At 39.9% G+C, this 20680-nt stretch overlaps 1 protein-coding gene across 1 annotated transcript in view; it reads left to right on the forward strand.

Annotated features, from left to right (window-relative positions):
* The window catches only part of LOC148839567 (nesprin-1-like), a 219048-nt gene that overhangs the window by 149282 nt on the left and 49086 nt on the right, over window positions 1-20680 (forward strand). Inside the window, exons 94-113 of the mRNA XM_088908442.1 lie at window positions 582-755; window positions 2352-2543; window positions 5440-5571; window positions 6751-6851; window positions 7396-7552; window positions 8601-8732; window positions 8818-8973; window positions 9387-9596; window positions 10751-10852; window positions 11199-11318; window positions 11714-11914; window positions 12145-12318; window positions 12940-13071; window positions 14863-15059; window positions 15683-15815; window positions 16428-16610; window positions 16987-17136; window positions 18110-18283; window positions 19486-19641; window positions 20231-20386. Of these exons, the coding sequence (XP_088764568.1) occupies window positions 582-755; window positions 2352-2543; window positions 5440-5571; window positions 6751-6851; window positions 7396-7552; window positions 8601-8732; window positions 8818-8973; window positions 9387-9596; window positions 10751-10852; window positions 11199-11318; window positions 11714-11914; window positions 12145-12318; window positions 12940-13071; window positions 14863-15059; window positions 15683-15815; window positions 16428-16610; window positions 16987-17136; window positions 18110-18283; window positions 19486-19641; window positions 20231-20386 (3132 nt within the window). The remainder of the gene's footprint in view (window positions 1-581; window positions 756-2351; window positions 2544-5439; window positions 5572-6750; window positions 6852-7395; window positions 7553-8600; window positions 8733-8817; window positions 8974-9386; window positions 9597-10750; window positions 10853-11198; window positions 11319-11713; window positions 11915-12144; window positions 12319-12939; window positions 13072-14862; window positions 15060-15682; window positions 15816-16427; window positions 16611-16986; window positions 17137-18109; window positions 18284-19485; window positions 19642-20230; window positions 20387-20680) is intronic.

Below are 20680 nucleotides of genomic sequence, written 5' to 3' on the forward strand. Positions count from 1 at the left end.
GTTAAATAGTATACACTCAGGCATTGTTGAAGAGGAAAGTGAGGAACTCTCTTCATATGAACCTAGTATTTTACACAGTGACATCACTGACTGGGCAGCCCTCCTATCCTTGAAGCCCCTCGATGAGTTGACTCAGCATTGTGGCACACGTCTGAGGAAATGAGTCAAACATTCTGGAAAAGGCTGCACACAGTGGTCTCATAACTAGACATACTGCGAGCTTCCTTAGTCTTTTACCACGTTTTCAGTGTTTGGAAGATCAAAGAACACACAGAGAACTGAAATCTTTCTGCCCATATATTTTAGCACAGAACCTCTCTGTGGTAAGAAAGCCTGAGTAATTTATCACAGTGTCTCTGACAAATGTAGTCTTGGGTAAATGATTTGAAATGAAAACTGTTTTGCTATTTTATAGCTACAGTAGCACTGAGTCACAAGGATAAACAGGTATGAAACACTTTGCACTCTGTATAAACCCTATCAAGTTTTGTTATCCTCCTCTTGGGTTACCTTGAGTTAAGGTGTTGTTGCCATGCGGAGCAGGAGTGGTCTCCGTGCTCATGGAGTGTATTGGTGTGCAGGAACGGCTCAATGAGCAGCTGGAGGAGCAGAGACAGGAGCAGGCCCTGCAGCGGTACCACAGCGAGGCAGATGAGCTGGACCACTGGCTGCTCAGCACTCGGGCCTCTCTGACCACAGCTCTGCGGCCCAACCAGGAGACGATGGACATGGAGGAGCAGCTCACTGACTGCCAGGTAATACAGGGGGGTGGGGAACAGCTTTGGAATAGGATTCTAAATGCTGCTGTATCTTTTTTTATAGTTTTGAATCAGTTTCCCATTGAGATGTATTGATGAATCATTGAATCATCATGTAGACCCTAATTTTGTTAGCCATTTAGAAGGCTGACATTTACAGCCTTCTAAATGACTATCAAAATCAGCCAGAATTGTGCTGTCTGGAATATTGTAGTTCTTTGTTATTCAATTACTAATTGTGTAATGATTTTAAAAAATAATGTCCACTGAACGAATAAGAGTAAGAAAGAGCTTAAAAGAATGAATATAACAAAGGGGAATTATGAGAGAAAGAGGGATAAAAGAATTACTACAGCAAAATATTACCTACAGTTAAGGATCTGGATTTTCAGATTGCATCCAATTTGACCTAGTTCACTTCCACCTCTACTTCCCAGAGAGGCTTAAATAGGCAGAAATTTTGAAAACTCGCATGCACTTGTTCATGTGAAAACGTGATATTTTATATATTAGTATGATAAACGACATTTTAAAACGTATTTGAACATAAGACAAACAAACGAAAACAATAAGCAGAAACATCTTAAAATATTTTTAATAGAATTTTCTTCCAAGTTTCCTGTGTATTCTGAAAGTCAGCAGTTGAAAAGCGATTCAGGGCTCCCTCTGATTTGACCCCTCTGGCTTTGTGATGGTCTCGCACAGCCTGCATTCCTTCTTACTGCCCAGCTTTGTACACCACCCAATAGTTGCCAAGGGAAATAACCTCTTTTGTTTCCAGATGAGCCGCTCACAGAGCTTGAGGAAATTTGACATTTGTCCCGCTTTGCTGGTCTCCTGACATCTGAAGTAAAGTCTTCACTAGAACAGATGATGCGGTGAATCCACACTGTAGGGAGTAAACAAAAATATTAGTTAAGACAAGCAAGCTCTTCAGGAGGCTGGACTGTTAAGCGGCTGTTGAGTCTTAAGAAGATTATGCGTATGTTTCTGAGTTCCTGTGGCCTATTCAGCACGAGTCCGGGTCGCTAGGGATAGCGACATGAGCTAATCAATGGATTGCTAGTCCTGGATGGTGGAAGGCGGGGGGGAGGATAGACGAAGTGCATATCCTAGCAAAAGGCTGGTGCAGATCAGGGGAAGGACCGTGCTGGTTGCGTGCCTGTGAATGATCTGTTCGAGGCCATTATGCGGGGATGTCATGGTTCAGACTCTGAATGAATAAGGCAGTTGGATCTTTGTAGCAACACTTGTTGCTGAAACACAGCCCTGACTGTCGGGCTTATCTTCACTTTTCTTTATTTTTATTTCTGCATTTTGTTTTTTTTTTCCCCCATCTCGTATATCGTTTGTTTGTTGTTGTTTTTTTCAAAAGAAGGGAATACAATGGACTTCTTTTAAAGACGTACAATAGAAGTCTGCCAGCATAGGATGCGAGGAGCCCAGTGTTTAGTGAGCTTATCAGATGGGGCCGAGGTAGGCCCCAGACCGCCCTTCCGCTGAAGCTGACTTGAGTGACCCGGCGAACGGCAGGTGGCGGCGGGGGCTGGCGGCGGCATGTTTGAGTTTGCGTCTCTGTTCCTGCTGCTGCAGAACATGCTCCTGGAGATTGAGCAGAAGGTGCTGTCCCTGTCGGAGCTGTCGGTGCACAGCGAGAGCCTACTGCTGGAGGGGAAAGCGCACACCCGGGATGAAGCCGAGCAGCTCGCCCTGAAGCTCCGCACCCTGAAGGCCAGCCTGCTGGAACTGCAGAGGATGCTGCAGGACAAGCAGATCAACATCCAAGTAAGCCCTCCGTCCTCCCCCTTGCCCGTCCCTGGCAGTGCACCCTTCAGCATAGTTCGAGACGCCCAGGCTCTCTCTTTCAGCCTTGGAGATTATTCCTGAATCTCCATACAGCACCACAAACCACAAACTGCGGTTGCAGTGGATAGCGTCAGGAGATATTGTGTATCGTTTTGCACATTTCTGTGGGCTGTGCTTTTCTATATATTTGTAGAGATTGCAATAACAATTTGCAGAAGTGTAAGAGCTCCTTTTCTTCTGTTTTTGGACATGAGAGATGTTTTATTTGCATTTATATACATTGTTTATGTTTTGGTTGCGTTCTTACATAACTTTATAACCTAGTTTTTTTTCTTCTCTGACTGGATCAAACTGAGTGAAATGTGGTGCTGTTTGAAGAGCTGTGAAGTTTTGTCCTTACTTTTTGCAAGCTCAACACGTTAAGTAATTCCTGGCAGACTTGTACATTTCTGCAACACAGTGCACATCGTAATATGAATCCACTGTTGAGTTCACCATATTGCCATGAGTGTTTTAAAAATGACTGATATATCATTTTAGGCTTACACGTCTAAAAGTTCCAGTCTCTGATGCTATGATAAATAATAGCAAAAACTAAAGCTGTCTTTTCCAAAACAGAAAAAAATACAGTATACTGCATATACAAGATGCCTGCTGAATTTTGCTAGAATTTTACTTTGCTGAATTCATACTGAAGAAACTCTTGTTCTATAAACAGAAGTATAAGCTTTAGCACATCAAAAGATTAGGCACTTAGTGTAGAATCACTAAGAAGGATCATCTTTCTATTCTTATGAAAGTATTCCATTGTGACTGAACAATTGGAACACCTGTCTCGTACTGTAGTTGTACAGTGTCTGCAGCGTAGAAGTATTCAGTATTCAACAAATAGAAACAAGTTAAACAGTAAATACTGTGTAAGTAAATGATAAATATCTAATACATAAACCAGCAGAAGCTGGCATTTATTTTCTTTCAGCCACAGCTAGAGGAAAAGAGTTCATACACAGATCTTGCATGATTTGCTTTGCAAGGGTTCTAATGTTGTTCTTATAGTACTGAATTATGATGGTGATTAATCACCGTATGTATTTGACAAAGTATGAATTCTTTTTACATCAATAAAGATGCTGTACTTCATCTATGCCAGTTAATTGTTATTTGTAAATGTAATTGGTGCTCATCTAGATACAGTAGGTGAAAGCTAATAACACTGTAGGTACTGTAGTTATGCTCATCATCTGTTTGCATTCCCCCTGTTTGTTCTCCAGGCCACTGTTGTATGGGAAGAGCTGAAAGCATCTCAGAGACTGCATGTAATGTGTCTGCTTCTTGGTTTTCACTTGTTATGATAGAAATCGTCTGCAGTTCTTTGCTGCTTCCCTTCACGGGTGCTGTGCAAATGAATGTCTGTGATTGAACACAAAGGCCATCCTGGAGATGATCAGCTTGCTTTAGTTTAGGGAAGACACCTTGCAATCGATTACTAAAGTGTGGTCTTAAAGCTGTTAGCTCTTTAACACAGTAGACAGTACATCTATATGAAAATTCTTTTTCTTGGATGAGATAATAGTAAATAATTAGTTCCTATTAAATGCCTTACTTCACTTTGTTTCATTAGAATTTTTTTTTCTAAATTCATTACTTGAAGTATAATCACTTTCAATATACTGGTGGTTAATGCTTCTGCATACAGTAGATGTCGGGTCCTGGGTTCAGTTCCAAACTAGACACCTATTGTGTGGAGTTTGCATGTTTGTATTCAATTTCTTCAGGTGCTTTTATTTTCTCCCACCTCCCAAAGACATGCTGGCTAGATTAATGGGCGTTTGTGCGTGCAGACTTACAGTACACATCCTGACCAGTTCTGTCCAGTGTGTGATCCTGCCTTGCTGCTCTGTCTTCCAGAGTAGGATCTGGGTCAACACCTACCATGAATAAGCTGTTTTCTAATAATGAATGGATGTATTTCTTATAGTGTATTTGCTTGGTCGTATTACAGGTAGAGTATTGCCATTTATCTGTTAACTGAAACCTAGGATTTAAAGTTAATCCCTGTAATTCCAAACTCTACAACAGCTGAAACATCAGATGTTCTCTAACACAAAGTTTTATATCCTATTCTATAATTAGATCACATTTCCAAGAATTTGCTCTCTTTGGTTGCTATACATGAAAACACAAACCGTCAGTGGCCTATTATAGGATCACTTAATAAAACACCTACTGCTCCTTCATTTCATGTATTAAAAAGCTTTTTATACTTAAAAACAGGATTAAAAAATCTCATCATTGCCTGATAGTACTTCAGTTAGGTGGGTAAAATAGTTTTTCTGCAAAATGTTATGAGAAAAGATATTCTTTTCTTGTGCTTTCCAGTGTTGACAGTGATCATGAAATGGATGGCCTTTATTAGATTCTCCAATCGAATTGCTAATCTGAGTTCTTCCTTTGTGAGATGCCCTCTTCTGTAAAACCCGGGGTCTTTTTTCCTATGTGTCATACCAGACAAAATATGCATTTTATTCCTCAGACTGGCTGTTTCAATAAAAACAGTTATATTGGCAGCCATGCAGTGTAATTAGATACTAGTCTGCATTTTCCAAGCTAGACATCTCACATTCATCAGATTTGTGCTGCTGTTTGTGGAGCAAGAAAAGCAGAACACAACCAAAAATTCTAAGCACATTTTTGATAGAACTTATCTTGATGATTTGAAGGCAAATATGTAAAAAGAATGGCACACGCTGGTTTGAGGAAGGAATGGTTTATTTTGTCGCGACTTAGATGTGCTTTGTGGGAAAAAAAAATGCTTTCCAGATTTATAAAAGATAAACAGGCCCTCCTGCTCATCAGTTGTGCCTGTTCCCAGCAGGGCTCTCTGCAGGAGAAGGAGGACAGTGAGCCGGACTCTGCCCTGTCTCAAAGCCCCAGTGTCCAAGACTGGTTGATCCAGGCCAGGACCACTCGCTCCCAGCAGTACCAGGACAGCATCCAGCGGCAGAAGGTACAGGCCCATGTCTGCGTGGTTTGGTTTTTATGTATTGATTATGTTTTCTGAAAGAGAAATCAGTATTAAAAAAAACATCAGTATTAAAATGCTTGTTTTTTTTAAATTTCCAGTTAATTTGCAGGAAGATGTTTTTTAACTCTGAAATATCTGATCTTGAGCCAGTCATTAGAGACAGACCTGTATCTTTGCATATTAACATCACATGGCTCCACAGGTTCCTCAGGCTCCACCTCCTGCAGGTGAACTGTTTCAGAATGTTCAGAAATCTGGTAATTTCATTGGCTGGGAAGAGTTCCATGATTTCTAATTAAGTATATACATGTGTATATTTCAACTATCAGGCTTATCAGACAACAAAAAGGACAAATCATATCAGGTAAAGTGCAGTCATGTAATTTGTGTGAGATAAATTTTGCAGAAAATTGGTATGACGCAAAATATGACACCAACAATGAATCTATAATTCAGGTTGATAATTCTTTGACAAATTTAGTTTAGGATAAAGTTTCAAGTAAATGAAAGGTATTGATCTAAACAGAAAAGAATTATGAATAAATTTCAGTTAACTTTTCAGTGAACAGAGGCCAGCTTAATCAGGAATGACAGACTTGGGGTGTTACTTACCTTTATTTAACTTATTCAGCAGGCATACTCTTCTGTGCTTGTGCTGTTTATTATTGTTAGCTACTTTATACTGTAAGTCATTGATCATTTTACATTGTAGGCATTAACTGCTTGAGGTTTTTTAGAAATATAGTGTATGTAACATTATCAGTAAACAGCCAAAAAGTCTGTGAAAGCTGATTAGTGACTGAAATCTTATACTCATTTAAAAAATGACAATAAAAAGAAAACGAATCATTGGAGCTACACAGAATAAAATAGTTTCCTGTGGAAAATAATAAAAATTAGAATTAAGAAAATAGTTTTCTGAAAAAGTCACATGGCAATGTCAGGTTTCAGTGTATAACTGGATTTTTACATCTTGGAAAAAACAAAAGCTTAAAGAAAAGCCAGCCGAGAGAAAGATCTTAACCTCGCCATCTCAGGGTTTATTGATAGGTTTAGAAACTCATCGTCTCCGCTATTAAAATTACTTGGAAGCCAAGTCGCTTTTACGAAGAAAGGAACGTTTATGTAATGCCTTGATTCCCATTGTGTTTCCTTGTTTAGGAGCTGGAGGAGCAGCTGGCGGAGCAGAAGAAGCTCCTCCAGTCGGTGGCGAGTCGCGGGGAGGAGCTGCTTACCCAGCAAGCCACTCCCAACGGAGTCAGGTAACCCGGGCTCCCATGAGCCAGTTAATGCTTGATAACAGTTGCCTTCAGCTGCACAATGCCTTTCATCTCTAAGGATCCAAAAGAGCTTTATGTTTAACATTAGCTGTAGGAAGGGACCCAGCTCCACCCTGGGTGGCATACAGCAGCCAGTATGCACAAGGGGTCCCTGCACGGACATCATGTTGAAAAGTGAAGACCTGCTTCACAACGCTGAGTTAATAGTGTCAGGGGATCTTGCATGATGAGGCAGTAAAGGCCTCGGTCTAACATTTCCTTCGGAAGATGAAGCCTCTAGTAGCAGTGCCCCGGGACTGTTGGTCCAGAGGGAAAAATGTCTCCTAATACTTCAGCATCACCACTTACAGCAGCATCCTGGTTTCCTCAGGGCCCTCCCACCCCAGTACCAACCCGGGTCAGTCTGGCTTAACTTTTGAGATTTGACGAGGTTAGGTTACAAGGTGGTAATGCTGCTGTCAGTTATCCACAGTACCGTATCTCCTGTGAAATCGCGCTGACGTTCTCTTCTCTTTGCCTTGTGCAGTGACAAGCCTAACGTGATTGCCCAGGAGCTGGATTTGGAAGGAGAAAGGCTTGTCGCATTGGAGCAGATGAGACTGAAGTGGGAAAGTCTCAACAAAGAACTCAACACTAAACAGCAGCTTCTGCAGGACACCCTAGAGCAAGACCATAGGCAGCCGGTACATTGCCATCTTATTTTCTTGTTGGGAAGGCCAGACTGTGTATATGGACACTGTAAACTGTTCGTACATAATGTATATTAACATATACTGTACCACCAACAGAATGTATATTACAGTTAGAACATTTTTATGGTAACATTCTTTTTTGTAAAATATTGTTTTAATATCTTACTGTTATCTATATGGACTTAAGATAGTTATATTTTTACTCTGTACAAAATGCCATAATAGCACTGTCACTTTGTAAAAGACTTTTTTTCATGTGCTTATTAAGGTTTTTCTGTGCAAAACATGAGCAAATAATGTTTTAAAATACATTCTTCTTATATTAATAACATAATCAAAATGCATTGCTAATTAAAAGCTTTTGGAATGAGGCACTCAATCTATCTCCTCTCATTTTCAAAGCCCAAGCAATATTATTTTGAAAAGTTTTAATTTCGGGATTAATGTAACTACACCCACAAAATCATTAATAATTAATCCACGGTTATCACTTAAAAAGAGAATCTCACACCAGTCCTTGGTCAGGGTAAGAAGGGTAGCAGGTTTCCAAATGTTTAGAAAAAACAATTGTCTTTTAAAAGGTGCTTATTATGGTATTTTATGCACAGCAAAATATAAATGTTAAAAGTACTAAGCCTATACAGTCCCTTACAAAACAATTCAACTTGCTGCATACTTCCCACAGCCTTAGCTTGCAATTACTGTAAAATAGAACTTTACATTTTACTCCAGTAAAATTAGAAATGCTGATAGTATGTAAATAAAATACTTTTTTAAGAAAAATGAGACGATTTGGAATTTACACAGCAAGTAATGAACACCTTTGCTATGGCAAAGGTCTGTAAGTCTGAATCTGTAAGTTGCCTTAGAATTTCAAGCCACATTTCACATAGTGATATGACAAACCCACCATGAATAAGTTCTATACTAAGTCCATTTTTATCCCACTTTTACCAACACTACAGTATATCAAGGGAGTGCATTGCTTTGTATCCCATGTTTAAAGTTTCAGTTTCTAATTTAGTTGTCATCTCAACAGGTCTATAGCAGGCCAAGCAGAGTTTCATCTGCAGGCCCGCTATTCAAAGGAGACACGCAGGTTCAGGACAAGTCATCAGTCAAGTCTCTGTTCGGTGGTTTCAGCCAAGCCTTTGAAGAAGTCTCCTCTCAGGTACGGTGAGAGGCCTTTCTTCTTTCTGTGCCTCCCTGTGTGTCTCAGTGCCATTTCTCAGTCTCAGTCGGGTTTTGTCCTGCAGATGGTGGGGATGGAGAAGCAGGGCTTACCTTTGGAGCAACAGCTCTACAGCGCGGCTTCTGCAACCTCATCCTGGGTGGACGGGGTTGAAAACAGCCTCTTTGCCGGCCCTGTGCTTTTAGCTGAAGACACTGAAACACAGCTCAGCAATCAGGAGGTAAGAAACAAGTTAGTTATTATATGTTGATGCAGCATGTTTATTAAGTAGCCTTACCTGAATGTTAAAAATGTTGATGTGGGCGATGACACCAGTATAATAACAGACACGTAAAGTCCCAATTTATTTTGTACCACACTCTATATCAGTTACACGGTTTGGCACAGGTCCAGCCTCTGTGGAGCCCGGTACAGTACATAGCCTCCTTGATTTTTCCCACCAATATTTGTATTATAGACAATATAATATCTACCAGAATTGCATCTGTACAGTACTTTGCAAGTTCATTTATCTTATTCACTCTAGTATGACTTAAAGTCTGTAACTGTACTTTATAAAAGTAGAAAGAAAACAACTTGGCATGATTTCAAAATCTAAAATGTGCATTCTGTGTTGTGATCTGGCCACCGCAGGTGCTCGGCAAGGACATTAAAGAAGTGACAGAGGAGGTGGACAGGAATAAGGAGCTGTTCCTGGGAGTGGCGGGACTGTGTAATGAGAACCGGGAGGTGATCGAGGACACCCTCTGCTGCCTGCAGGAGCGTCTGGGCACGCTGGACCTGGTGGTCAGCCAGCGGAGCGAGCACATGAAGGCCAGGCTGCAGGAGCTGACTGCCTTCCAGGCAAGACGTCTCACCTGCACTCTTCATCAGGGGCCAGGGGGACCTTGCTGTCCCTGGAAATAACAGACCTTGAATATCCACACCCTTCATTTTGATGATTGTTTTAAAACAAGTTTTAGTTTAAAAATATTCCTCTCGACTTCAAGACAGTTTTGCCAACAAATACAACTTACCTGTTACTCCGTATGCAAATCACGTTAGGAACTTGTGAAATGTCTGCTGTAGCCAGCAGCCATATCACCCTGCAACTCACAACTGACAACCCACTGAAGCACAGCAGAGGTGTGTCTGGTCAGTACCTGGATGGGAGACCTCCTGGGAAAAACTACGGTTTCTGCTGGAAGAGGTGTTAGTGGGACCAGTAGGGGTGCTCATTCTGCGGGCTATGTGGGTCCTAATGCCCCAGTATAGTGACAGGGACACTATACTGTAAAAAGGCACCATCCTATTGATGAGACGTAAAACTGACGTCCTGACTCTCTGTGGTCATTAAAAAATCCCAGGGCATTTCTCGAAAAGAATAGGGGTGTAACCCCAGCGTCCTGGCCAAATTTCCCATTGGCCTTAACAATCATGGCCTCCTAATAATCCCCATCTATAAATTGGCTTCATTACTCTGTTCTCCTCCACACTGATAGCTGATGTGTGGTGAGCGTTGTGGTGAGCGTTCAGGTGGATGCTGCACATTGGTGGTGGTGGAGGGGAGTCCCCATTACCTGTAAAGCGTTTTGAGCGGAGTGTCTAGAAGCGCTATACAGTACTGTATAAGCAATTATTATTATTATCAACAAATACAACTTACTGTACCTGTTACTCCGCATGCAAATCACGTTAGACACTTGTGAAATGTCTTATTTGCTTGAACATCGCATTACATTAGTCATTACAGTGACTGTGGCCAGACTACGAGTCTACATGGTACTGTACAAAGTTCAGGATTTTGTGCTTAATTCGGAATTTGTAAAGTTTTCTATACCATCATTTAATTCAGTTTGTTGCTGAGATTTAATAACCGGTCTGAGAAATTGGGATTGCAGTTCCCCTTTAATCAGGTAGACAAGCAAACTGCAATTATACTTTGTTCATATGATGATAATGGCTTTTGTTTTTATGTGTAATGAAGGACATCATTTCGATTCTTGTATCTGATCTAGACGGAGTTGAAGCTGCTCTTCATTGCCCTGAGTGAGAGTAAATACCAACTTCTCCAGAAGCTGGCGGATGCCCTAGACCGACCTGCTTCTAAACAAATGGAGGTACGCTGAAAGATAATGACGACACACAAAATAAGATTTCCATAAGGAAATCTGACTGCTGCAATAATGGTACTTTTCTATATGACTTTTCTATTTTATTTCCATTCAACAATGAGAAGACTCTTCTATATAGGATTGTGCTATAATCATTATTAACAAGGCAGAGAAACCATAGAAACAGAGGATTTTAGTGACGGAATAGAAAATGCGGAATAAAAGACATCAAAGGGGAAGTTTTGTAAATGTTTAATTTAAGAAAACGAATTGTAATTCTGATGTTCTATTTTCCTCTAATACTTAGCTTCTTTTTCAGTTTTAAATACAACACTTTTTCATTTGCCTCCAGGCTATTGCAGAAGCAGAGGAAGGTTTGAAAGAATTTGAACAAAGAATCGCTGAGATCAAATCCAGAGGAGAAGAGTTACAAACTGACCAGGTTTCCACTCAAGAGCTTCTCAAACTCCAGGTATTTCAGAATGTTATTGCTTCTTCCTTTGCCAAAAACTGGATCATTTTGTTCTGCATCTATTCTGTCACGTATGTTAGAACTGTATATGTGTGGAATATTGTAATCAACAGTAGTAGTAACACCAGGGTACATGTCAAATGGTCATTTAAGTGTAAGAGCACAAGTGAGAATTTGTCAGACATATTTTGATAAGTTAAGGGATGAAAAAATTGGGACTACTCAGAGCCATCTTGGGGCCTAAAGTTCTCTTGCCAGTGCTTTTTGTTCAGTTTAGAGCTGTCATGTGCGGTCTCATTAAATCTCCAAAAATAGTGCCTTTTAAGTAGAATAAAGCCCGACCGCTATAGTGAGTGAGTAGGCAAGACCTGCATGTGCTTGTGTGTTGGTTGCAGGATGCCTACGAGGAGCTGGTGCTGACTGTGGGCTCACGCCGCAGCGGGCTGAACCAGAACCTAGCCCTGAAGGGCCAGTTTGAGCGGGCTCTCCAGGACCTGGCTGACCTGGTGGACACAGCTCAGGACAAGATGGCAGCTGACCAGAAAAAAATAGCCAGCTCTGTTGAGGAAGTCCAGAACCATCTGGACAAACACAAGGTACATTTTGCAAAGTAGCAAAGAAACAGATTTGAAGGGTTTTTTTGTTGACGGAAATATTTCACATTCAGTCCATTTTATCTAACTTGGAGTTTTTTTTATTTATAACTAAATTCTTAAACAGGTGGTGTGTCTATGAGAGTTACACTGGAAGCTACATTAGAATGGATAATTGAAGTAATCCCCTGAACGGTAAAATGACAATATCTAATGGTTGGTCATTTCTGCAGGAGTTTTTCCAGGGATTGGAATCCCATATGATCCTGACGCAGACATTCTTCAGGAAAATCAGCAACTTTGCCTTGCCCAGGGAGTGTCAGTCCCTCAACGAGGTGCTGGCACAGGCTACAGGGGTGCTGAAACTTGCCCACAAGAGAGGGGTGGAGCTGGAATATATCCTGGAGGTGAGGAGTTACTGGACAATATCTATGCTGTAGTATCTCATCATTATAAATGCATACTCTAGTGCTGCTGCTTCAAAGCTCGCAGTTCCTTAATTTAGTTGTGGGTGAGAACTCCTACAGGATAAACTTTGCATGTTCTCCCCATGTTATATGGGTATTCTCCAGGTGCTTTAGTTTCTTATCACCTGCTACTCCAAAAAGTATATTTTTGTCAGATTGTTTCAGGAAACATGCATAATTTGATCAAATTCTTTGAAGCAGCAAGTAAGATGTTCTGTTCTACAATTCTACTTCTAGCTAAATTGAGCTAAACTGCTTTGATTTGAGTTTGTTTAAAGGCAGTGATGCTGGCTTTTGAAAATAACGCCTTCAGTAGAACTGATTTCTTTCAAGAAATGCCAGGATGAAATACTTACATCCATAAATTATTAACAAAGAAACACGCTAGATGGGCCAAATAGCCTCTTCTCATCTGTAACCTTTCTTAAGTTCTTACGTTATCAGAAACAAAAGCGATTCAGTTTAACAGACCCTCAGACTTGAGAAGGAATTCCAGCCTGAAAGTTCTGATGAACACTAAGACTCAATATTTTTATTATGTGATTGGTCTCCGTGTCATAGACATGGACCCATCTGGAAGAAGACTACCAGTCCCTGTACCGACAGCTGGAGGCAGTCGAGTGCAGCATCCCCAGCGTGGGGCTGGTGGAAGAAACAGAGGAGAGACTCACGGAGAGGATTGCACTGTATCAGGTAGCACGACTCATGTCCACACCTCACAGCCTGCTCTGCTTGGCCAGTGCTAGAGGAATGGCCAAAGGCCTGACCTTCTACTGGTTCCACCCCCCCAACCCCCCATACAAAATAAAACAGATGCATCTTATTTTCCTTAATAAAGCAGGTACGCCGTACTTACCTTAATCAGACAGGTACACCTTACTTTACCACTTTACATTGGTGGTTTAAAGATCCTTGTACACTTGCTCCTCAAACCCACAAATTCAGTATTCTCCACTTCTTGTACTGCATCTTGACTTTGGCAGAATTAATTTTTACACACTGTGGTTACATTGCTGCCTCGCAGGGCTGGGAACATGGGTTCAATTCCTGGAGTGCTATCTGTGTGCTGTTTGTACGTGCTCTCTGTGCTAGCATGTGTTACACTGGGCGCTCTGATTTCCTCCCACAGTTCAAAGACATACTGGTACAGTAGGTTAATTGGCTTCTGGGTGTGTGCGTCCTATAAAGTGTGTATGAAGCCTTGCCCCCATTGCTTGCCAAGTTAGGCTCTGACTCCCCCACAACACTCTTTGGGTAAAGGGGTTAGAAAATAAATGCATGGAATTCTTGAACAAAAATTGATTATTTTTTTAAATTATTATTTTTTACATTTTAAGGTTTTTGCCACAAGGTCATCCATGGCACCAAAGTGTCATTTTCTGTGTGGTATGTTGGGAGGAGAATTAAGGCATGAATCCCCCCCCCCCCACTGTTAAACTTTGGAAGAGATGCGTTGATGTAATAGATAGTGATGATTTTTTTTTCTGAGGAAGTGTTCAGGAATTAAATTTGTCTAATGATTTACCATGGGATATGACTTGGAGAGGGTCAATGTTTTGAATTCATGGATAACTAATCTAAATAATCTGTGTACATATTTGTACTTGTATTGCGATAATTTATCATGTGCCAAAATTATTAATCCTTTAGCACTAAAGAACAGCTTACCATATAATTAATGATGTGATGTGAAACAAATAAGGGAGTCTGACTTTAAATATAACTCTCTAGAAACAAAATACAGATTTACACTAAGGTGAAAGGTGAAAAAGAAGCAGATCAAAACAATTTCTAAAAAAATAGAGAAATTTTACAACCTTAACATGAAAACATAACATTATATGCAGTATGTTTTCACATAGTGTTGAAACAATAATACAGTACATAAACATTATTTTACAGATTTTTACAGATTTACAGATTTTACAAACTGTTAAAAAATAAAATACTTTTAATGCACCCCTTAGATGTCTTCAAACATGGACAATATTTGATAATTTAGTTAAAGCCAATTGTATACCTTTTCCAAACAAATATTGATGAAACTTCTACCTGATGATAACTATTGATGCGGGTGTTGCATACAATGTAGTAGTACAGTGAATTGTGATTCCTATAAAGAGCCATATACAGGTTAAACAGATCAATGACAGTCATTTTAAAATAAATGGTTTACTTTTGATATTAAAATAATTTCTTATGCACAGGTCATTATTAGACATGTACTGTATGGACAGATAACTTCATTTACTGTATTCCATGATTGTTTTGATTGTTTTCCGTGAAGAGAAAACAGTTCTATTTGTCTATGCCTTTACTATCAAAAATAATCTTACAAGTCTTTTGTTTTTATTTTAACTACAACTTTGGAGGAAACATCCAGCAGTAAAATGATTCTTCACTTTGGTACCATGAGATGATAGATGCAGAGACATTAATCAGATGCAGTTTCATCACACTTTCTTCCGTGTTCCCCCTGGTCAGCGGCTGAAGACAAGTTTGACTGAGCACCAGCACCAGCTCTACCAGGTGCTAGATGATGGGAAGAGACTTCTGATGTCCGTGTGCTGTCCTGATCTGGAGAGTCAGCTGACACAGCTTGGGGAGCACTGGCTCAACAATACCACCAAAGTCAACAAGGAGGTGCATAGATTGGAAACCATCCTGAAGCACTGGACAAGGTGAGGTCTGGCTTGACTCAGTGCTGGAAATTGCAAAGGGATCAGCTTTTGAATTATTTTCATGGTCCTTTTTTATCTTTGATTTGCTGTCAGCACTTCCTCGAAGGTAACACAGTGGTGCGTTGATTAGATTTGTTGCTTTGCTGTGCTGGGAACCAGCGTTCAGTTCCTGGGAGCTATCTGTGTGGAGTTTGTATGTTCTCCTTATGTTCACCTCATGGGTTTCCTCCAGGTGGTCTAGTTTCCTCCTGCAGTCCAAGGACATATCCATAGGTTAATAGTCTTCTCAGAAAATTGGCCTTGGTGTGAGTGTGTGTGCTTATATTTATCTGTGTCCCTGTGATGGATTGGCATCCCATCCAGGGTGTATTCCACCTTGCACCTGTTGCTTGCTGGGATAGGCTCTGGCCTCCCTATGACATGATTGGATAAAGCTTTAATGAATAGATGGACGGTCTGCTGTGTGCTAACGTATTATTTCTGTTTAAGTAGTTCAAGTAGGGAGCTGTGTCAGCATGCGTAGGCTGCAAAGGATCAAATAAAAGTTTATTCATGTAATGAAAAAGTCTTTACCAAATGTGATTGCTCACATATCATCACTTGTGTTTTGTATTGGTGCTCAGGTACCAGAATGAGTCAGCTGAACTGGGTCAGTGGCTCCGGTCAGCTCTGGACCGTCTGGAGTTCTGGACGACTCAATCAGTTACAGTACCTCAAGAGCTAGAGACTGTTAGAGACCACCTTAATGCTTTCCTGGTAAGTCTTTTGTAAATCTGTTTTCTGATGTTTTGGCATTGTATTTTGTGGTAAAATCACTGCTTCAGCAGAAAGTTCTTTGGGTCAGATTGAGGCAGATCCACACGATTCATTTCTCTTTTAGGTGCAGTTTTGTTCTTCTAGCTGTCGTTAGAATTGTATTGTATAATACTGTAATATAATAGAATACACCTCCACCTGTAGTCCTGGAGTGCATCACTCTGTTAGCTTTTGTAGTTTTCTTTTCATTTGGTGGCAAAAGTATATATTAATCTTGACAGATTGTGACAATATTTGGCTGAGACCATGGTTGAAAATACCTGAAAAAAGAAGTGTGTTTAAGTATTGCAAAATTTTTTGGGGGGGAAACGAATTCATGCATTAGCATTTTTATTGCAGCCTTTGAACCCACAGTAATACAAAATAACTCCAACAGAACAGGGGTATGTTTCATACACTCCACCTTCCCTTTTGAGCTAAACACGCTCTGATGTGCATTGACAGAAAACACTCCATCCCCTGTTTTCTGAAGATTTGTTGCTGTCATCACTGTCCTTATCCTCACCCATCTGTAATTCTGCATTCATGTGTTCTCTTCCCTTCCTGCTGCAGGAATTCTCCAAAGAAGTGGACGCCAAGTCGTCTCTGAAGTCGTCGGTGCTGAGCACAGGGAACCAGCTGCAGCGGCTGAAGAAGGTGGACACGGCGGGCCTGCGCTCGGCCCTGGCTCAGGTCGACACGCAGTGGGCCGAGCTGCTCACACGCATCCCTGTGGTGCAGGAGAAGCTACATCAGGTACGGCTGAAACACACCCAACAGCCTCTTCATGTCAAGCAGACCACTGGGCTTGTCTTCGGATACTGTTTGCTTTTACATTGACAGGCTTTTAGGCTGCTTCATTCTTTTGACATAAAATATGGACCACTTACTGTAGATATCGTTGTTTTTGTGTACATTTAAAAATTTTTTTTAAAAAAAAGTAAAAATAACCTTATTAAATCAACAAAATAGTTGAAGGTGTTATGAGGTGTTGGAAGTATTGCATTGTAAATTTGAGGATAAACACCTTGGTAAAATCTGTATCTGGGCTGAGACAAGCTGTAATTGCAGGATACTTTCATGTTCAAACTAGTGTACAACTAGAAAAATTGACCTCAACTATATTTTATAGCTGCAAATGGAGAAGCTGCCATCTCGCCATGCTATCACAGAACTGATGAGCTGGATCTCACAGATGGAGAAAGTGATTGAGGAAGATGAGGAGAAGATCAAAGGTGTAGTCGGATCAGAGGCCATTCAAGGGTACCTACAGATGTATAAGGTACTTTTCTTCTGAAACCAAGATTTTTCAAGTGCTGAACAGAGTTTTGAGTTCCTGTTTCCTCAGCCTATGTGCTAATATTTCTATGTGCAAGATAAAACTGTGTAAAGCAGTTTCTTTGGTCTATTTACTCTTTAGCTGGGCAATGGGTTTATAAGTTTAATTTCACACAAATCTGCCTGATGCATGGGTAACGATTTTGTGGCACCAAAAACGTTCTGCTTCCATTATGAGGGAAAAAATAACTTATAGTAACTATTTGTAAATTAGACGAATTCACACACTATACCAAAATGGGAAAATTGGCCAATATGGAAAAAGCTTCAAAAAGAAATTCCTAAAGGCTTAGGACTGAGTAAACACCTGGAAGATGGCATTTAATATAGACAAGTGCTGTTACATAATGTACCTGTTTTGCTGAGTATGAGCTTACATAGACCTTATGTAGGTAAGAAATAAAAAGGCCAATGGACTGTTAGGATATGAAGCATAAGATTGAAATCAAGAGACACTAAATGTTAAAATTGTACAAAATTATGCACATTTTTGGCCACCATAATACAAAAAAGATATAGCTGAATACATACAGTAAATAGCATCCTAGTTTCTTGAATGCCCGTATACATTCTTAGGCTCAAAGAAATACCCCACAATGATGGGGACAATTGTATATATACTGTATATACATATACTGTAAGTCAACCCATTGGACTATTTCAAATTCAACAGTGAAACATGAACCGAAGGACAGAAGTGGAAATTATAATTTAAAACTGAGACCAGGAGCAGTGTTTTACACAACAGGGAGTGGGAGTGGCTGTGTTATTGCTGCCATTGCCTTCATTTCTTTCAAGAAGCAGCTGGATGAGATCCAGGATCAAATAACTGCTAAAAAACAACTTAAGAAAATTGACCAATTGGTCTCCTTTCATTTGTAAGTGTTCATTTGTCATTATGCTGCCTTTTTTTCTAGGGCTTTAAGATTGATATCAACTGCAAACAGCTGACTGTGGATTTTGTGAACCAGTCAGTCCTTCAGATCAGCCAAGATGTGGAAAGTAAGCGCAGTGATAAAACTGACTTTGCAGAGAGACTTGGAGTGATGAACAGGCGCTGGCAGATCCTCCAGGGCCTGATAACCGAGAAGGTAATCCATTCATGGCCTGATCAGTTTGGTTATCCCTTTTCCATTTTTCCCCCAAGCTTAAGATCCAAAATTTACATTTGTAATAGAAATTCACAGTGAAACAGTGCTGTGGGATCTTGTTGTTTGATCAGATTTTAAACTTTGACATTGTAAACTAACTAAATGAACCCTTGAGCACTGGCATTGTACCAGCGGTCCTCAAACCTGCTCCCACTAACCCCGTTCCGAAAAAAGCTAACATGGCTCTCGACAATCTAAACAATTTTTGCCCCATCTCCAACTTACCATTTCTTGCAAAAATTCTAGAATGTTTCATATTTCATATTTTCATATTTCAGTTACATAACCACCTCATGGCAAATAACCTTTTCGAACCCCTCCAGTCTGGCTTCAGTCAACTTCACAGCACAGAAACTGCCCTGGTCAACCTTCGCTCTTCTAATTCTGGTCTATTACCTGTCCCCCAAGCCCGTCTACATTCTATTGGTAACAGAGCCTTCTCCTGTTATGCCCCCAAGCCCTGGAAAACTCTCCCCAATGATATCAGAGAGTCACCTTCCCTAAACTCCTTCAAGTCCAGACAAAAAACCTTCTTCTTTAGAAGAGCCTTTACTTAACTGGTTTCATTCATCACCCCTCTGGCTTTCTTAGTACCACCATCCACAGTCTCCTCTGTGTATTGTTATTGTGTTTTATGTTGTGTATTTTTATTTATTGTTGTTGTCATTCTGTAAAGCGCTTTGAGAAGCCACCTTTAAAGGTGCTATAAAAAATTATTTATTATTATTATTATTTGCAGAATACTCAACAGGCATTGAAATTTTTTTTATATACCTACTGTATGTTAAGGTCCATTTTACAAAGTAACACAATGTAAAACAAGTGGAGGAGGAGGATTTTGTTTAGTCACGTTTATTTCATATTCATTTCTTTAGTGAAAACACAACTTCAATTTGTAAAGATGTTTGTAATTTTATGACTACTTTTTACATAATTTTGAAGATGTGTATTGTATTTACTGTATTGATTTTTATAAATATAACAACAAAATCCTCAGCTATGAATACATCACAAACTGTGGTTTACTTTAGGAAGGTTCTGTATTGTCCCTGTAATATTTCAAAGCTCTAGATTCTGAAGTGATAGTCATGATTTTAGATTGTACTAAGGTAGGTTTTCAATTGCCCTGACTTTGTCATTAGATCCAGCTGCTGGAGGGCTTGCTGGAGTCATGGCTGGAGTACGAGAGCAGTGTGCAGAGCCTGAAGACCTGGTTTACTGCACAGGAGGAAAGACTGAAGAAGAAGCACAGGATTGAAGATGTGGCCTCTGTCCAAAACGCACTGAAAGACTGCCAGGTGAGCACAAATAGTGCATTTCATCGATGCCTAACAAACTCAAAACAAGAGTTATAAATGTATATTTATCATTTATGTTTGATCTACCAAGCATACCAGCAATTCCACCAATGATTTTATTTGCTTACTTTGAAGGGACTGGGTTGTCTCAATAAATTGGCATAATTTAAATTTAAAGAATTTGAAATTTAGTTTAATTTCCTGATTTCACCTTCTTACAGGTTAACTTATAATAAAGTTTTATCATTCTTAATTGTTGAAGAGCACGGTACTTAGAAAGTTTACAGGTATTATTATGCATAGTCCACAGATGCTAAATATTCTACTTTAATATTTTTCCCCACAATAGTAACAGCAGTAATTTCTGTCTAAAAATTCTGAGCGATGCTTTTTCAAATGATGATATTCAGGCAAATATCGCATGTATATTAAATGATTAAAAGTAAGTTTTATGTAAATGGGTTCAATTATTTTTATTTGTACTGTATGTTTTTCATAGAGACTAACCAAAAGGGAAAATGTGATTAGCTATCTGAAACTCTGCAGCAGTGGTCTTGCAATTTCCCTTATTAATGCTGCTTCTATGCAGGAGCTTGAGGAGATGGTGAAGGAGAAGGAAAAGGATGTTGAGAAAGTGGAAGAACGTGGCTGCTCTCTGATACAGAACACAAAAGAAGAAGCCTGTAATGTTGTTATGGAAACACTGCAAGGGCTCAATCACAGCTGGGCTAATCTGGATCACCTGGTATGATGAAGGTTATTTGTGTGTGTATTTGTGCTCTTATTGAATTGAATAATAGCATAAATGTTGACTCCATTACAAATAGTTGTCAATTAACCTGCTCCTGGATTTTTATTCCAGTATTTAAGTAAAAGAAAAAACATATTCCACATAGTTTGATCCATATATCAGTACTCTAGCTGATGCACGTTTTGTACAGAACCTTTACGTCTCCAGGACTAAGAAGCATGCTGGCAGGATCATTGCTGACTCCTCTCATCCTGGCCATCATATTGTTCAATGTCTCCCATCAGGGAA

This window comes from Atractosteus spatula, chromosome 2, assembly GCF_055471065.1.
Source record: "Atractosteus spatula isolate fAtrSpa1 chromosome 2, fAtrSpa1.hap1, whole genome shotgun sequence".
Taxonomy (NCBI): Eukaryota; Metazoa; Chordata; class Actinopteri; order Semionotiformes; family Lepisosteidae; genus Atractosteus; species Atractosteus spatula.